The sequence below is a fragment of the Antechinus flavipes genome, chromosome 3 (assembly GCF_016432865.1).
Source record: "Antechinus flavipes isolate AdamAnt ecotype Samford, QLD, Australia chromosome 3, AdamAnt_v2, whole genome shotgun sequence".
In the NCBI taxonomy this organism is placed as follows: Eukaryota; Metazoa; Chordata; class Mammalia; order Dasyuromorphia; family Dasyuridae; genus Antechinus; species Antechinus flavipes.
In genome coordinates this window covers 303471867-303491145 of record NC_067400.1, presented here as the reverse complement: position 1 = coordinate 303491145, position 19279 = coordinate 303471867, and the positions used below count along the sequence as shown (strand labels likewise).

Genomic DNA, 19279 nt, shown 5'->3' with positions numbered 1-19279 from the left:
GATTTGGCAATGGATAGGATAGAGTGACTGATAAATTGAAGCATATGAAAAAGATTTCAGGGCTGAGTAGGTGGGACAATAGTGTTCACTATAAAGCAACAGAAAAGTTCAGAAGAGGGGCTTGGGAGTTATTTTTGTTAGGGACATGCTGAATCGAAGATAACAGTATAACCAGTTCTTTATTTCTAAAAGATACACACACATATCATCTGAATAAAAATGATTATTAAACCCAGGGGAGCCAATTAAAAACATTAAGTTGATGATACTAAAGCAAAAAAAAGCAGAGACCCAGGATAGTACAATATTATAAATTAGTTTTCTATGCCCATAAAAATTATGCAAAAAAAACTTTAAAAAAATTAAACCACCATAGAATGGCCATCAACAATCATATTAAATTTAAACAATTAAAATTTAGTTGTTTTAAGCTCTCTTCTGCCCTTTTCCTTTCTTTCTTTCTCCTCTCCCTTTCTCTTCCTCTCTCTCTCAAGATATGAAATGATATCTCTCCATGATAGACAAGTATAGAATGAGATGCTGCGACCTGCACAAGCAAAAAATAATTTAATTCAAGTCATGAAGTATTTGCTAAACCCCTAAATATCAAGCACTATGGGCTAAGCACTAGGGATATAAAACAAACAAACAAACAAACAAAAAAAAAAATATATATATATATATATATGTAATGTCCATGTTCATAAGGAGCTGAGAAGCAAAATGGGGAGACTACTACATAGTTATATTTGCATGTTATATGTTATAAATGGTAAAATGAAGATCAGCTCACTTAGACGGCATTAAGGGCTATCAGGAAAGGATTTAGCAAGGATGGGTTTTAGCTGAGCCTTGAAAGAAGCCAAAGACTACAAGAAATGGCAGAAAATCTGGGGCATGAGGAATAGCCAGTGAAAATGCTCAGTCAGAAGATGAAGCATCTTATATGAAGAACAGCAAGAACAGTGTCAATGCACTGTGGTGTGCATGGTTGGGGAGAAAGAATAATGAAAAGGTAAGAAGAGTTCATGTTATGAAGGGCTTCAAAAACTAAACAAAGGGTTTTATACTTGATCCTGGAAACAACAGAGCCATTGAGCTGAGGGCTGTGACATCATCATGTCAATTTATTTTATTTTAAATTTTTTATTATAGCTTTTTATTGATAGAACATATGCATGGGTAATTTTTCAACATTGTCCTTGCAATCACTTCTTCTTCGTGTCAATTTGACAACTGAATGGAGCAAATACTGGAGAAGAGGAGTCTTAAGATGGAGAGACCAAAGAGTAAGCAACTGCAACAGACCAAGCATGAAGTGTTAAGGACCTTATATAAGGTTGTGGCAGCATTAGAAGTAAAGGAAACATATAGAAAGGACATTACAAAGGTAGAATCAACACGGTGAGTAAATAAGATCTGGGGATGAGACTCTGAGAAGTCAAGACTGACATCAAGGTTGTGACTCTGTATGGCTGAGAAGACAACAGTGCTATCAACAATAATTGGGTAGAAAGTTAAGAAGCAGGGTTTTGAGAGGAAAGAATTAATGCGGAACTGAAGATGTTTTCTGAACATCCAATTGGAGATAATAGGCAACTGGAGATGCACAAATGAAGAAGTTAGGCCTACAGAGCTCTTCAAGAATAAAAGATTAACAAAAATGACAAGACATCTGCATTGAGATGATACATTCATAGCAGAAATACACTAACAGAAAATTCAAATCCACAAAAATTCATTAAAATTGTCATTAGAATTCAAAAGTAATTTTACTAATGGAGAAAAAACACTCATGTTTGCTTTGTAAAGTCATTAGTACCATACTTGATACACAACAGATGATTAATGTTTCGTGTTTACACACATACAGACACAGACACACACCCTTATTCTTTACCCAAATATGAATGAATAAGGAATCAATTTGCTGTGAACAAATACATTTTACCTTATTCCATCTCATGATTTGTTTTACAAAATTTTACAAAAATATGACAATCTTTTCAGCATTAGCAAATAAGACATCCTCTGGTTTAATAAATAAAGTGACATAAAAGCAGTTTGGTAAAAAGAAATGAATTGGAATCAGAGGACCTGGATTCGTTCCCTTTCATCCTAGATTTCTTCCATTCCTACTTTATCTCCCTTCACTTTAAAACAACTTTAGTCACATCAAATGACTGAAAAACAAAAGTTTGTCCTTATCACACTGAAAGGTGAAATCCATGGCTCATTTAATCAAATGTAAAAAGGCTGGCAGGAAGTATCTTCATAGGGACTAATTTGGACAACTGTAGAGGGTAGGCAAAGCAAAAGTATGTTGTTTTATTTTATTTTTTAAAACCCTACATGTTTCTATGTAACTTCAGAACTATTTTCAATTTAATTTTATCCAAGAATCTGAAAAGTTTTATCAACTTTTAGAATGTAATAAGAGCTTATGTTTTAATGTGTTCCACAAAATTCTATAAAACTTCCTTAACTGCTTATGTATTTTTAAATGTTTTTACTAATCACAACTAAAATCTGCCATTAAATTCTGATCTTTTTTATCTTAGAAGCATAGATTTTAAAATGGAAGAAGAAGACCTTAGGTATCATATACTTCATTCTCCTCACTTTACAAATTTGGAAACTGAAGCCCAAAAGTGACCTACCCAATACCACACAGCATAAGCAGCAGTCAGAATCCAGATTCAGGTTCTCTGTTACTATATATGTGATTCAAAACAATCTTATAAATAGAAGCTAGTTTCAATATAGCAAAAAAAAGTTAGTTAGCTCCTATGGGATTGTATTTCATCAGATTCATAAGCATATCAACAATAATCAAAACTTCCATGACTTCTCATTCTGTGAGATCCTCATCTGTCGTTCCCCCCAAAAATAACTCTACTTCTGAATCACTTCAACTATTTTTAAAAGATCAGAAAAAATGCTCATCAGTCAATAACTAGCTATCACTGTTTGCTTATTAACATTTCTATTAGGAAATACCATAGATGACTAGTTTATTGTCCTTATCCAGATTTACACTATTTAAAATGTTTGACAGTATACAAACTTCTTGCTTACTAAGGCTATAACTTTTATAGGAGAAAAAGAAGAAGAATCTAACACTTTTATTAGGACTCTCAGTAAAGTTTGAAATTTAAAAGTCCCAAATGTCTATAAGTATTCTATTTATAAGGGAAAAGTGAATATTAACATAATTAAAAATCATTACTAAGCTAATTAAATTTAACATGCCATCTGAAAGCCTCAAATTAACATGCCCATTCAATTCTGTAAACCTGTAGTTGGTTAGGTATAGATATGGAAAAGATACCTCTCAAAGTCTCTGAGACAGATGATGCAGCGGTTAGCAATAGCATAAGTTTCTCCAGTTTGGAGTCTTTTACCTGTTGAAAGATTAACTCATAGAAAAGCTGGGCTTTACAGTGATTAATGTACCTATTAAAGCAAGCAGATGCCAGCACAGTTGGGATAAAGGCTGCTGAGTGTTTCCCTGATTGCTACCCATTACATGCCACCTTTTCTACCCTTAGAGAATGATAAAACTATCATAGACATGTTCCATCTCTATGGACCAGTTCTCAATCTGCCCCCTACAATGGTAGAGCTTCATTTATATTTCTTGCAACAGATGGCACATGGAATACATATAATCAAAGCAATTCTAAATCAGAATCACAAAACTAGATCATAGATTTATCTTTTATTTATATTTAGTATCTTTTCACCTGACCACCATGAGCATCTGTTTCAAAATATAGCTCAGATAAGCAGGAATTTATTTTTATCTGATAATCCAATATATGAAGAGTGTCTCAACTTCAGATCATTTCCTTGTAGTTTTAACATTAAAATTAACATGCTATTTTTGATAAAGTTGAAGGCCTCAGAAACACAAAAATTTAACAAACTATCACTGGCAAACGTTTACTTATTTGCTTCACAATTAAAAACCTGTAAAATTGAAATGAAAGTAGAAATGATCCTTGAATAGCCTGACCAAGCCTTCTCATATTTTTATTAAGAATATCCTCATATAGATGAAAAAATTAGTCAATACTTATAGTAATGATTGCTATGTACTGGGCACTGTTAGGTGCTGTAGATACAAGCACAAAAAAGGAAACAAATCTTACGATGTAATCGAGGAGGCCACAGGTTCATATAAAAATATACATTGAATAAAAAGTTAACACATATAAAACAGTTAGGGAAGGAGGACCCTAATATGGAAGGGACCAGAAAAAATTTCATAAATAAGATGAGTTTCATCTTTCAGGAAGATAGGGATTCTATGAAGTGGAGATAAAGGAAGAATTCATTCTAGGCTTAGGGTACTGTCAAAGATAGGAGATGGAGTATTGTGAGAAAGATAAAAGTGGAGTTTGGACAGATTACAAAATACCTGAAGGAAGGAGGGCAATGATGAAAGATGGAAGACAGATTTAGATTTGAAAAGTTAAACAATAGTTTATAGTTTATTCAAGCCACAATAGGAAGCCACTAGAGTTGAAGGGAGAATCCTAAAAGCTTACACACTCTCACACACTCACATACTCTCACTCTTTCTCTGTCTCTCTCATTTGGGGTTAAGTGACTTGCCCAGAATCACACAGCTAGAAATGTTAAGTGTCTGAGGCCAGATTTGGACTCAGATTCTCCTGACTTCAGGGCTGGTGCTCTATCCACTGCACCACCTAGCTGCTCTTATACTGGTTTTAAGCACATTGAGGACTAGGGATCAAATGGGACAATTGCTCAGACATCACTTACATAAAGAATTTGTTACAGAAATACTGACTGACAGAGAAGGTATTTGACTGTGGAGTGAAAGGGAAGAGACTCCTCCCCCAAGACCAGACTTCAAATCTCCAAGTGAATTGGGGGCAGGGAGCTAGGGGAGAGGATTCTTTTGTTTCTTCCTGTTCTAATTGGCTACTTAAGAATACTTAAAACTGCAACTTCTGCCTGGTCCTGATCTTATCATCTTTACCAACTGCTGCTCGTGGCCTGCAAACAATTAAGATGGAGGTCTTCAATCTGTGGAGGGATTATCTGGGACTAGCCAATGTGGTGGGGGCTCTCCGGAAGAAAAAACTGGAGCCCCGGGTGGCAGGGACAGAACCAGGCCCAGATCCTGGATCCAGTCTGAGGCAGGATCTCCAGCCTCCCAGGAACTCCTTCTGCACCTTTTGCAAGCACAACGAGGAGTCTCAAAACATCTACTTGTCCCATACGTTGAAGGACGAGGAAGGCCGGGTGGTGTGCCCCATTCTGAGAAAATATGTGTGCCCACAGTGCAGAGCCACGCAAGACAATGCCCACACCAAGCGCTTCTGCCCATTCACCAGCAAGGACTACATATCTGTATACAACTACACCACCCGCAATTCGGCTGGCAAACGGGCCACCCCGAGGGGGCCATCGGAGGAGCCCAACCTGACCAAGAGCAGGACCAAGAGGCTTCCTATAATTCCTGAAGTAAAAACTCCCAGCAGGGTTTTGGAGGAAAGCAAGGCTGGCAGTGGCACATGTTCAAAGGCTTCCAGAACTGCTTTTCTCACTCCACAATCATGAACTTCAGCTTCTGCCTAAGAGGACCTTAGGAGACCCAAGCACTTGCTTTGCCAAGCCAAGACAGAAGAACAGAAAGGATTAGTATGGGACAAAAGAAAGAACATTCTGGAGGACACTGGAGGTCTCTGTCCAGAGCCCAGTTCTGCTTCAATTCCTAGATTCCTGGTAGCTTTGCTCCTTAATACCACATCTGGTACCACAAGCCCATCTCCTGACTCTCATTCAGGTTCCTACCTCCATACCTGACAATGATTTGCCTTAAGGGACTCCCATCTTCATGGTACATACAGGTTGAGAGTTAAGCCCCAGAAGGAGAGTGGACAGGTTTATTGGGTGAAAGTCTGCCTGAGACATGACTCTAACAACAGGACTGGGGATTCTATCACTCCTCCTCCAGTCCTCAGTGACTGGCATGCAGGTTTGATTCCCTTGATTATTCAACGGACAAAACTGATCTGGAACAAGGGAATGCTATCTTGTTATAAAAAGGCCTTTTGTGAATTCTGGAGATGAGTGGCAATTCCTTACAAGATCCGCGGCTTTCCTTTATACATCTTTGCTAGGATTTGTTATTACTTCCAAAATAAAGAGAAAAGCCATTTAAAAAAAAAAGAAATACTGACACCATATTCATTTTTTCTGTCCTTTTTTACCTTGAAGTTTAAACTACAATTATTTTTGGGATGATGTGGTTTAGATCAGTTATCATCTAAACCTTTCTGCAGACTCAATCTCTCTCTCTCTCCATGCCGATTTAAAAGGTAGTATTTTTCACCATTCTTCATAATATCTTGTAAATGAGTTTACATTCTAAATATCCTAAACTGCTACTGTCATTGGCCAGTGTTTCTGTGTTTCTTGGGAAATCAAGTGTTTTCTGAATGAGGTGGGCTCCTCACTTCTTCATACCTATTTTAAATTTTAAAGGTGCCAGAGTACATATATTATCCTATTTTTCAATTTAGGGATATTAACAGCATATTCCAAGAAATCATACCAAAGGTGTTATAACACTTGACTTGTCATATATAGTCTTTCTTATAATTTACTGTTGATTTTGATCACTGATTCAAAGTAGTCAACCATGTGCAGAGCCATTTCAAAAGTGGCACCCATTTTTATTGAAACCCTGTTTTTTAAATTAAATTATTTTCATCTTGCATTTATAAAATGAAAATTTCAATATACTCTAAAAGAAAAAAGGGAAAAAGAATTGCATGTGAAAAATTGAGAAGATGCCCATCAATTGGGGAATGGATGAATAAATTGTGGACGGTGGTATTCTATAAAAAGTGAGGAGCAGGATGCTCTCAGAAAAACTATAAAGTCCTCCATGAATCCAAACAAAGTGAAACGTACTGTATATAAAGTAATAGCAATGTTGTGGGACGATCAGCTGTGAATGACTTTGCTATTCTCAGCAGTATGATGATATAAGATTACTCTGAAGAACTTAAAATGAAAAGTGCTATCCATACCCAGAGAAAAAGAACTGTGTCTTAATAAAGATTGAAGCATACTTTTTTCTTTTCTTTTTTTTTTTTTTTTGGGGGGGGGGAGGTGTCTATGTTTTCTTTTACAGCATTGTAAAGGGCTGAAACTCTGAATAGGTGCACTTGAAGCAGATAACAGAGCACTTAAGGCTAATTACCTATTGGACAATAACTCTATTAGCATGTTTGGAATTTCTCTTCTCTCAGTTAATTCTAGCTCAATGCTTGGGGTTAGGAGAATCTTAGGAGGATTAGACTTGCAGGGATCCTCAAACTTTTTAAATAAAGGGCCAGTTCACTGTTCCTCAGACTGTAGGAGAGCTGGACTATAGTAAAAACAAAAACTTTCTTTTGTGGGCCTTTAAATTAAGAAACTTCATAGCCCTGGGTGAGGGGGATAAATGTTCTCAGCTGCTGCATGGGGCTGTAGTTTGAGGACCCCTGGATTACAGAATGGAGAAAGACAAGCCCAGAGTCACTTTGGAGGAGTAAGAGGAGAAGGGAGGTTGGTGGAGAGCATGTGGCAGTTTTGTCCATCCCCTTCACTTCTCCCCCTAAAGACCAAGGACTTTTGCTTATCCTGACTCTGGCTGATTCTGAGGACTCCAGAGAGCTAGCCTGGAACTTACACAACATGATTTTTGTGGAAATATTTCCTTAACTTTACATTTGCCTTCTTACTGGGAGTGAGGATGGGGAAAAAGGAAGAGAATCTGGAACTCAAAAGTTTTAAAAACAATGCAAAAGATAGTTTTACATGTTACTAGGGAAAATAAAATATTTAATATCAAAAATAAATGAATACATACTATAACTATAAAAAAACAAAAATGCATATTCTTTCTACATTTTGATTACATGACCCCCCTCTAGAAGTAGATAGCAGGTTTAGTCATTAATCCTATTGAAACATAGTTTTTATACTGCACTGATCAAAGCTGTCAGTGTTCAAATCTTTTTTTCCCCTTTACAATTCTGTTGTAAAAAATTGTTCTCCTGGTTCTGCTATCTGTTCTACATATCAGTTCATAAAGAACTTCCCAGATTTATCGGAAAATAGCCATTTTAAAAATTTCTTATAATACAATAATATGCTATTTCTTTCATACACCATAATATAGCTAACTATTCCTAAATACTATATATATAGGTCATTTTCCTTTGAAGGAGATATCTTTGATAGAGCTACATAGTAGTTTCGCTATATCTAAAGGCATATATACAGTTTATTAACTTTGGAGACATGTTTTCAAATTGCTTTCCAGAGTATTCAGAGTAATTCATAGCTCCAACATAATATATTATTATATCTGCTTCTCTGTAGCCCCTCCAACAATCATCATTTTCCTTGTCATCTTTCAACTGATGGGTAGGAGCAAGTAAACCTGCACTACTTCAATTTGAATTTAGTGATCTGAAACATTTTTTAATATGGCTGTTGATAGCTTATATTTTCTTCCTCTCAAAATTGCCTATTCATATTATTTGACTATCTTTTGGGAAATTAACATTTTATTTCTGTTACAATACAGCCAATTTTGTGTGTGATCTATGGACGATGATATAAGAAATTTTAAGGGAGGAAAAAGAATTCTTTGGCTAATAATATGATGCGGTCCTTGTCTTCAAGGAAATGTATTTTTCCTTGTACCAAAAAAGTAGTTTAACAGTAAATGAAATCATGAGAAAGAAGAGAAATATCACTATTGAAATAAACAAGCACTTATTAATTACCTATTATTACATGTTAGGCACTACATATGCTAAGTGAAGAAAGGCAAAAAATAATCCTTGCCCTAAAGGAGTTCACAGCTTAATGAGACAAGCAAACAAGTTTGTACAAACAAGATCCCCACAGGACAAACTTGAGGTCTATCAGAGATAAAATACTAATGTTAAAGGGTACTAGAAAATCTTACAAAAGGTGGGACTTCAGGACATTTGAAGGAAGTCAAGAGAAGACAGGGGAATGAGATGAAGAGAGGAAGGTAGAGAGGGTGAAAATGTCCAGTCAGGAGACTGTTTTGTGTGAGGAACAGAAAGGTGGTATCACTGGATCAAAGTCCTTGGAGAGGAATGAGATATAAGAATACTATAAAAGTAGGAAAGATCCAAGTTAATTTAGCATTAAAAAACTGTCGATTTTAAATTAGATCCTAGAGATAATAGGGAGCCTCTGGAGTTAATTAAATAGAGGAATTTCTCATTCCTACAGTGCTAAAGTGTTCTAGGAAAACTCCATGGGAAGGATAACAATAATTTAAGCAGGTATATTTAGAAGGAAGGCATTTCAAATTATATGAATCAAAACTGAGTGTCGAATATGAACTATTTCAAAGTCATTTCACCAAGCTGAAACAGAAATAAAAAGAATTACTTCATTCACAAGGAAAGGACCTATTTTTCAGGTTTTGTCAAATAACTAATGGGGAAAAAACCCTGAAATTTTATCAACTTTTTAAGAACTATTCTCATTACCAGATCTTTAATTGGGCATGAGATAGAGCTTTAATAGGCTGTTGGTGCGCCTTTCTTCTTAAATGCTGCCCTCTACTGGATAAAACTCCCCATAGGCTTAATAATGAAGCAAAACAAACAGCTGAAATGCTGTTTTATAAATAAAGTTTTGAAAAAGTTTCACCTGTTTTACTCTCACCCATCTTCACATTAATATGTGTAGATTTGTTATCATTCTTTAAAATATTAAAACAAATTAGTTGCATATTAGTTGTCCAGGTATCAAAGTCAGATGTTTGATATCTGGGCAACTAATACAAAACTAATTTGTTTGCTTGCCTCAGAAACAAGAATTCTTAATAGTTACTCAGTAGGCAACTGCGCTAATTGTAGCCGTCCTGTATTCATATCTTCACAGTTTGTTTACATGGGATATTAATATACTACAAGAAGAAAGAATTGCTAGTACCCCTCAATAAGCAGTGAGTAAGCACCTTCTACGGCACTGGGGAGACAAAGGCAAAACTAATGTCTCATCAATGAGCATAGAGTCAATTGGAGATTATATATACATTTATAAGGATGCCCGAAATAAATGCAAGGTGCTTTTTGTTTGTTTTGGGAAGGTTGGGGATGAGTGGATCTAGCAACTAAAGGAATCAGGAACTGGCACTTCAAATTTAAATGAAACTAGGATTGTCAGGTTACTGAATAAAAATTATTAGGGGCACACAATACAAACACCTGAAGTACCCAGGTGAGAGAAAAACAGGGCAGCCAAAATAATGAAGTTTTAAGAGCGTTTATTGCTAGCTAGCGACTGAACCCCAACACCAATACTGGAGGGGTCAAGTAATGAGTGGCCTCAGGGCCATATATTTAAAGAAAGAAGAGACATCAAAATGTTTCTTGATACATTTGTCATAATAAAGGAATTTTTATTCTAAACAGGAAGCAAAAAGTTATCACTCTAAGGGGGGGTCATTCTCAGGCAGCAGCAAGCAGTATTTCTTTAAGCTTATCAGATTGTCAAGGTCTCAAGACTCTCAGGACAGTACATCTAGGTTGTTAAAAATACCATCTGCATTAGGGAGTGAAGAACTAGTAATAAACTTCTAACTACAAAGATTCAAGATTAGGTTTCTCATGGTCCCATTTTGGAGTGCTTTTCCACTTCACACCTTTCCCAAAATTATTACAGTACAAGGGCAAACAACCTACATTGTGGTTGTTACTATACAAATGTTTTTCATGTAGATCATATGTGAATCTCAGATTTATCTGTCACAACAATATTTACTATACTACATGAACAAATAAATTATAATCACCAAAAACCACAGTTAAGTTTTCATCAGAAAAAGAATAAGAAATTCAATGAAGGCTTTGTAAATAGTTTTTATGAGGTCAAAAATGAAGGAAAGAAAACAAATCATTAAGAAAACAAATTATTTACAATCCTTGTCCTAGTCTTTCAATTGGAAAGATTGTCACAGACAATAAACCCAAATAATCACATTTAAGAGTAATAATGGTAATTTAATTTTATTCCACAATTTGCACTTTAACAATGCAAAATTATATTTCTCTTCAATACTTGGAAAAATATATGGAAAAAAATACTGTCAGCAGCTTTCAGGAAACTGGCCAGAAACATCTGTAACATGCAATAATTATTGCTCATCAACTTTATTTTTACCATTGAAGAGATACTAAAATGAATTCCAAACCTTCAATTTAATTATAATTATAAAATTTACTTTTTCTTTATTAATCAAAATCAAAAATTATATTCCCAACTATAGTCCTCAATGAGAGGATACAAATACAGATACAAATGTTTTAAATTTTAAGTGGGGTATGATTTAGTCTCTATTTCTAGTTTGGAAAACAAGTGGTAGTTGGTTAAACGGTAAATTAAGGGTTTAGCTCATCCATCTTGTACTTAATCCTCCTCCCCACCTCAGTATGGGAAAAAAGAATAGGATCATCTATTTAAGAGCGAAGGGAACCTCAGAATCCAACTCTCTTATTTTATAATCAAAGAAAATTAAATGCAAAGGGATAAAGTGACTTGTCCACAGTCATTCAGGGAGTTATCACTTATAGAACACGAAATAAAGTCTCCTTACTACCCTCTAAGAAGGATCCCCTAGAAAGGAGGAAATCAATATAACAAAGTTGATTGTTTTGTGATTAAATGTTGTTAAAGATAGATAATGTCTCAAAACCATAAAATCCTGATTTTGAGAAGCCTTATAAAGGCCTTTTCATTAATCAAAGGATTAATTTGTTCAGTAAAGCTAAAGTGTTAAATTTATTTTAGCCTAACAGAATTCTTGAGAAGTATGGATTTGTATGTGTGCAAAGGATTCCCAAAGCACATTTTATTTTTTAACAGTGGCAGATGCTAATAAGACAACAAAAATGTCAATTTATGAGATTCTAAATCTGAATTTGGTAATTTAAGAATCTTAAAAGACCACCTAATAGTGATCTACACATAATAATTTGTGGCTAGATCAAAAGTCATAAATTAAAAACCTCATATCTTTAAGATTTCTGATTCCTTGAAAGACACTTCCAAGAATCCTTAACTTCTAAGTGGGTAATGACCAATTTCTTTTTTATCTAAACTTTTTTATGTCATCCAAATAAGAAAGTATTCTCTACTTATTAGATTCATTTAATAAATATTTGCTGAGTTATCCCTCTCTTTATAGAAGAATATTGTTTTTAATTTTGTCAGACACTAATAATGCTCACTATACTTGTGCATTATCAGAGCATCGCTTGAAAAACATCAAGCTGAATTTTATTTCTTGCATTTAGGGGAAAAAACAGGTTCTTTTCCTACTACTCATTCTTCTAATACAAAAATAAAATCTTTTAAAATTAAACTTAAAAAGTCTTTTCATTTATACCAATCACTTAACACTTATTTAGCACCTATTATGTGTCAGGCACTGTATTAAGGGCTAACGTTGCAAAAAAGGAGCAAAAGACTTCCCTGTTCTCAAACAGCTTACAATCTACTGGAGGAAAAAAATGCAAACAAATATACACAAAACAAGGTATATACAGGAAAAATAGGAAATAATTAGCAAATGGAAGGCACTAGAATTAAGAATGGATTGGGGAAGGTTTTACACCCTTATACTTACATAAATAAACCTTCAAATATTTTGTTCTCCAGACATTAAAACTAAATATATTACCTGATAAAGCACAAGAAAAAAGAATTATTAAAGAAAAAAACTCCCTTTGCTTTATGAAAAATTTAACTGTCCAAACTATATGCCTTCTTCAAAAAAAAAAATCAAACTTCATTAAATAATTACTCTATCTAAAAGTCTACCTAATAGTTCACTTAACAGTTTTTAGAAGTATTGAATACCTGTTTGCCTCTCTAACAGCCTCACAGAGCTAATATTCAAAAATTTGTGAAAGAAAATGTTATCTCTACAAGCTAAGCATACATTAAGTACTTTTATGTTATGAAAAAATATCAAGAATGTTGGTTTTCATACCAGTAAAATTTGTAAAATGACATCTATGATTATTTCATAATTAAAAAAATAATATATAAGGATTGTAACTATCAGGCATCCAAGTTGACATGTAATATACAAAATAGTTAAATAACAATTTGCATAAAAATGGATTATAGTTTCTGACAGAAATAACTATGACAACTCTTAGTGAACGTATTGATCCCTTTGCAGAATGTTTTTAAATGTGTAAAATAAAATACATAGGACTACAAAGAAAATTAAATATAATGAAAGTTAGCAAAATATTTTTAAAAAGAAAAAAGTTCACAGACTGAAAATTAAGAAGCCTTGCTCTACATCTATCACTGAAAACAATAATGGTTCATGTGAAAACATGTGATAAGACTTACCATAAAGTTAAAAAGAAAAAAGCAGATATCTATTAAATATCTACAAAGAATAAAAGATCCCTTTTCATTTTAAGTTGCAAATCACCTGCACCAATATTAAAATATAAATGTAATGTTTGAAACGTATTATAAATATTAACATAACCAAACAAAAAACAAGAGAGAGAAAATGTTTTATGGGGTTTATGTGTATTTTAAAGGGAATCTTATTTAAGGACTAAAATTCTTTAAACAAAACAAGAAATGCTTATTATAAAAATTAAGAACAAACCTCTATTCCTCATCTTTATCCCAACTATTATTAGATATAAAAATAAAATATGAGAATAAATTAGTCAAGTAAGTTTTTTTTTTTTTTCCCTATTCTTTAATCCTTAGTTTTTCCAGTTTGTTTCAACTGTCTATTCTATTTCCGATTTTCTATTTGCATGGCTCGGAAATAGTAATCAATAAATAGACTAGTCTTGACGTGATACAATATCACAAATAACTTGAAATATTGGAAGATTATATCACTTAAAAAACTGAACTTGTTGACTCAACAGATTGTCACCAACACTCTTCCCTTATATCTAAATTACCAATATTGCCCAAACTGAAAGGAAAAAGTTTAAAAAGACAGCATTAATACTAAATTAATGAGTGTGACATGGATAAAAGATCTATAATTGGAACTTATGTATTATAAAACAAGATCCTTAAGACCAACTAGTTAGAAATTGTCAATCATTTTTGAAAGACTATGAAAACTGTCAACAAAATGTTCAGTTAAAAATACAATTTCCCCTATGGGGAAAAAAATGCATTCAAGACAACAAAAGACTCAAGTTAAATTTAAAAAACAAGAGCTCCCACTATGTGCAAATACTATACCAAATTAGAGTTTTGTGGAATTTGCTTTGTCTTAATTCACAAATTTGTGGATGTAACAGAAAAAAATAATACACAAGAACTGGTTTGTTATTTCCCCAGGTAAGACAATGCCAGATGTATATATATTTTTAAATAACAATACTGACAAAATGTATTGCAAGTGTTGAAACAAAATAACCTGATGATTTTAATCTTTCAGATTAAATCTTAAGAATCATCTTTAAGATGTCTTAATTCAGGCATTGACCAATAAGTACATATTGGGGGAGGAGGGAAGGGGGTTATTGTCAACAACTTTTTAAAAATTTCGTGTTTCTACATTTAGCTAGAATTCATGTCAGGCCTTTCTCAAAAGACTAAATTCTCAAAGTTGAGGAAATAGAAAAACTCAGAAAAATTGACAAATTTAAGTGACCCAATACTAAATTGCCATTCAGAAAAAAACTTAAATAAAAGTCTGTATAAAGGGTATCCCAAAAGTCTTAGTGCATTTTGAGTTATAAAACCTTATTTAAAAAAAAATTCAAAATGCATTAAGACCTCTGAAACACTTTGTACATGAAAGTTGAATACAATAACTTCAAAATTAAAAAGCCTTAAAGAAAACATCTATATTCTTATATTAAATGAGCATAAAGATTTTTTTAGTGCTGGAAAACAAAATAGCAAGTTCCTCAAAACAAAACAGAAAAAAACACAAACATTTGCACATTTAAAGAAAAAGTTTATATTTTTTTTCTATGTGTAAACCAATGTGTTCCTTCAAGATGCAATCAACACTTCACCAGCAGAAATACTGTGAAAAGGTTATGCAAGTCCCTCTCTTTATATCAGCTGGTGCCAAAGTCTTGAATAGGGTTACTGCCTAGCTAGATCTTTTTCCTGAGATAAATTTTATTATTTTCCTTCAATCCTTTTTACACACCACTATAAAGATGTTACAAATTTGGGGGTTATGAGGCGGACATTGTTATTCACTATAGACATGAGGACTCAGGGAACGCAATTAAACTAATATAGGGGGACACCACTATTGATATTTGTCTCCCAAGTTTTCATCATTAGATAATACAGGGGGGAAAGAATTTAGCAAAAAATGAAAGGCAAACCACGATCCTATCATGTTCACACATCTAAAGTCAAAAACACCTTGTTAATTCATAATACTGCCAGGGACACAGTGATAATCGGTAGTGGGACTTCACTGCCTATAAGGGGCACTCAATCTCTGCAAGATAACTTTGTCCCCCTCACAATCATAGGGGCACAGCTGTCTCGCATGATTTTCTCTTTCCTTCAAATCACACTATTCATCAAATCACCATTACCAAGCAAAACTCTCGACAGTTTCTTTAAACAGCCAACCACCCAGCAGCCTGCATTCACTCAACAGAATTCTTTGGAGGGAAGAGCTAGGAAAGAATAAATCTAAGTTTCCATTACTATCCCTCCCCACAAATAATCTCCGGCAGCATCTAGCGCCATCACTCACATGTGGAGGAGAAACTGTAATCTAAAACTAATTCGTATAACATGAGACTAATTTATAAGAAAATAACACGGCTTGGGAAGAGAGGAAAGACTAAGATGCTGAGGACTAAGAGGTTAGTTAGGCAGCTGGTGCAAATAGGTATTTAAAAAAAAAAAAAAAAAAAAAGCTGCAACAGCATAACTCCAGGGAACACACAGGACTTGTTGGAAGAAGGAAAGCAGACAGTGGGTTGGGGGGAGGGGTGGCGGAGAAAATGAAAAGGGGGCGCGGGGAGGGGCGCAAAGGAGACTGGCCAGCCACCAGGATCCAGATAAAGGAAGAAGTGGCTAGCGCCGAGGTAGACCAGTGGTGGGAGGAAGAGGTGAGTGTAAGGGGATGCTGCAGGAGTGACTAATCCGATGCTGCCTGGCTCCACAAAGAAAAGGGAGCCAAACTTCATTATCTATCCAGTCTCCTGGTTCCTATTAGTTTCAAAAGGTTTTTGCAATGGAGTCTTAAAGGTCCGCAGGAAGAAAAAGAGAAAATATGGGTCAGAAGGCGAAAAAAAGAAAAGAGGTGCTGCTTCATGTTACTCTTGCTCGCGATCTCCCTCCCCAAGACCTAGGCAGGAGTCGCCCACCTCCGGTTCTAGCAGCTCCCAGAGAGAGAGAGAAGGAAAGAGAGAGGGGTAGAAGTAACGGTCCCGAGGACACGGGGATAGAATCCTTCGCACACCAAGGCAGCAAAACACTAAGCACTTAAAAGAAATAAAAACAAAACTCCCGCAAAGGGAGCCGGGCGGAGCGTGGTAGGGAGGTTGGGTGGAGGCACACCTTCCCTCCGGAGCCCACCTCCTCCGGCCCTAGAGCTAGGAGCCCCGTACCATCCAGATGCATACACACATGCACACGCATATAAAAAGACACTCGAACGCGCGCCCCCTTGCACACTTGCACACTTCCCACACTCTGGCGGGGAGCGCGCGCGCGCGCGCCCCAAGGAGCCGCCGGAGCAAGTCCTCGCCGCGCACCGGGGCAAAAGTTTCCAAAGTCCATCACCCCCACCGCGTCTCCAACGGCCGACCCCCAACCGCCTCTCGCTTTGGGGTCCCAAACTCCCCAGCGGGGACCTTGGGGAGGACGAGTGGCTCCGCCCGCCTCCCCCAGTCCAGGGCTCCAGTTTCACCTACCGCAGAACCGGGAAAAGAACAGCGGGAAGAGCAGCAATAGCAGCAGCGGCAGCGGCAGCCGGAGGAGCTGGGCTCCGGGGGGAGAAGCGGAGGAAAGTTGTGCTTTGCCGCCTCCGGGATACGGCGGTGCCGGCCCCGAGGTCCGCGCCATCCCCCCAACCCTCCCCCCGGCGCCCGGCCCGCCCGCCCCCCCTGCCCGCCTCTACTGGCCCCGGCGCCTCGGGCTCCGGGCAGCGGCGGCCGCGGCAGCGGCAGCGGCAGCTCCGCCGCGCGCGCCTCCAACTCGCTCTGATCGGGCCGCCGCCGTTGCCGTTGCCGCCGAGTGACACTGAGCCGAGCGCTCGCTGCTGCCTCGACTCCGTCGTCGCCAACGCCGCTGCTGAGGCTGAAGCTGAGGCTGAGGCTGGAGCCGCCCGCCCGCCGCCGCTGCCGCCGCCACGGCCACTCCCCTCCCCCTCCACCCCGCCCGCCTCGAACTCCTGGGAACTCGGAACGCACCACCCCCTCCCCGGGCGGGAGGGGGACCGGGCGTTCGGAAGGGGAGGGGGCGGGGGCGGAGTAAGCGAAGAGGAAGGGGACCCTCGGACTTCCCCGCCCCTTCTGTCCAAACTCCACTTCTCTCGCCTGGATCTTTAAGTCTAAACCGCGCCCACCCCCTCCCGAAAAAGAAAATGTCTTTCCCCTCCTCCCCCGCTCACTCTAGTAAGAGAGCATCTCTCTGAGCCAAGCTTTAATTTAAAAGAAGAGAAAGAAAGGAAAATCTGGAAGAGGTTAATAACCCCCACCTCCCCCTTCCTCTTTCCCCTCTTCGTCCTCTTCCTTTAGTGGCCCACTCCCTTCTCCCCTCCGAATGTTTCCAATGGTCTCTCCCGCCTCCTCCCCATCGGGGTCCACCGCGCCCCGGCTGCAGACGGCGGCGGAGAGTGGAGGGCGGAGGGGCAACCACTCCTCTGCGCTCGGCTGTCCGGGTCGCCGGGAGGCGGGGCGGCTTGCGCCAAGCGCTTGAGCTAGGCTGGGAGCTGCAGGAGGTGGCTGAGGGGAATAGCTGGGGGTGAAATAGGAGGGGGGAAGACTGTCCTTCCGTCGCCCATTTTAGAGGCTAGCCTTTCCTACTAGCCGGACTCTTGCCCTTCGCGACTTTGTTCTGTCCTCCTGGACTCGAGGCTGCAAGTGAAGTTGAGAGGTGAAGGAGACCCATTTCCCTCTCCTCCTCCTTAGTTCTAGAGGCGGAAAGCGACTCTTTCTTGCCCTCCTGGCTGCAGCCCCGGTGCTTGGCGGGCTCAAGTTTTCATGGGCGTCTTGTGTGCCCTGATCTTGCCGGGGACAGGCGCCTCTGGGGTAAGAACGGACTCCGGAGTGAAAGGGGAGCCCGGAAGACTAGGGGGGATTTTCCGGGGTGTGCCCCCTTCCCTTCTTACATCGGTTCCCCCCGCGGAAAGGAGAGGCGACGGCTCCTCTGACCAGATTGAGGTGGGAGGTGGGGAGGGAGGTCGAGGAGGAGGTTTGAATTTCTCGCTTGTTCGTGTAATTTTATTTTGTCTACCCATCCCCACTTCCTGTATTTCTTTCTATGCTTTGGCGTCGCAGACGAGTGGGCTTCGGAGGAGACTTTTTTTTAAGTGCCTGCGGATTCTTTATTCTTGGCTTTCCTCATTCCCTTCTATCAGATACGCAGTCCCTATGGCCTGAGTTTCTGGGGATGCACAGACGCTATCTATGGATGGAGACAGAGAAGTTACGGTGCTCCCTTACACACCCCCATGCACATTCACACACACCCCTGCATCTGTAATGTGTTGCCTTATGTTTTTTTAGGGATCCTGATATTAGAGAGTGGTTTGGGTTATGTGGGGACACCTGTCAACAGGACTAGGACGATTAATTTCGCATCGATCTAGCTACAGCCAGCATAGTCACAAATCTACTCCCTCTAAGCCGGAGCTGAGCCAGAACCAACAGCCTCGAGACTAGGGATGGCTCAGATACATTATTAACATTTGCCTGACAGTGCTGTACTGCTCTTGCCCTCCCCACTTAAATCACTTCAGGCTCCCCTCCACACTCACCGCTACCACCCACGGTCTTCATTCAAGTTGAATTTAAACTATTTTTACTCACCTTGCAAGTCTAGCCACCATTCTGCCCCTGCTTATTATTTCTTCTTTAGTAGGGGCTTAATAAATGCTTCTTCATAATTTCTGCCTCTCGTTGCCTCTCTTTGCTTCAATCATGTATCCTTCTTTTAATCCCATCTTTTCTTCCCTTCTTCCAACCTTACCTCCCTACTTCCTCCTGGT

The 19279-nt window shown here is 38.1% G+C and overlaps 2 protein-coding genes across 3 annotated transcripts in view; one reads left to right on the top strand and one right to left on the bottom strand.

Annotated features, from left to right (window-relative positions):
• NECTIN3 (nectin cell adhesion molecule 3) overlaps window positions 1–17144 on the bottom strand; it is a 193132-nt gene extending 175988 nt beyond the window's left edge. For both annotated transcript variants that reach the window (XM_051985259.1, XM_051985258.1), the window contains exon 1: window positions 16983–17144. In XM_051985259.1, coding sequence (XP_051841219.1) covers window positions 16983–17133 — 151 coding nt within the window. In that variant the 5' untranslated portion in view covers window positions 17134–17144. The remainder of the gene's footprint in view (window positions 1–16982) is intronic.
• Window positions 4178–9490, top strand: LOC127554042 (nanos homolog 3-like). Its single transcript, XM_051985260.1, has one exon. It carries the CDS (start codon window positions 5044–5046, stop codon window positions 5593–5595), a length of 552 nt encoding a protein of 183 aa, XP_051841220.1. The 5' UTR covers window positions 4178–5043; the 3' UTR covers window positions 5596–9490.
• Window positions 17145–19279: the final 2135 nt, after the last annotated feature.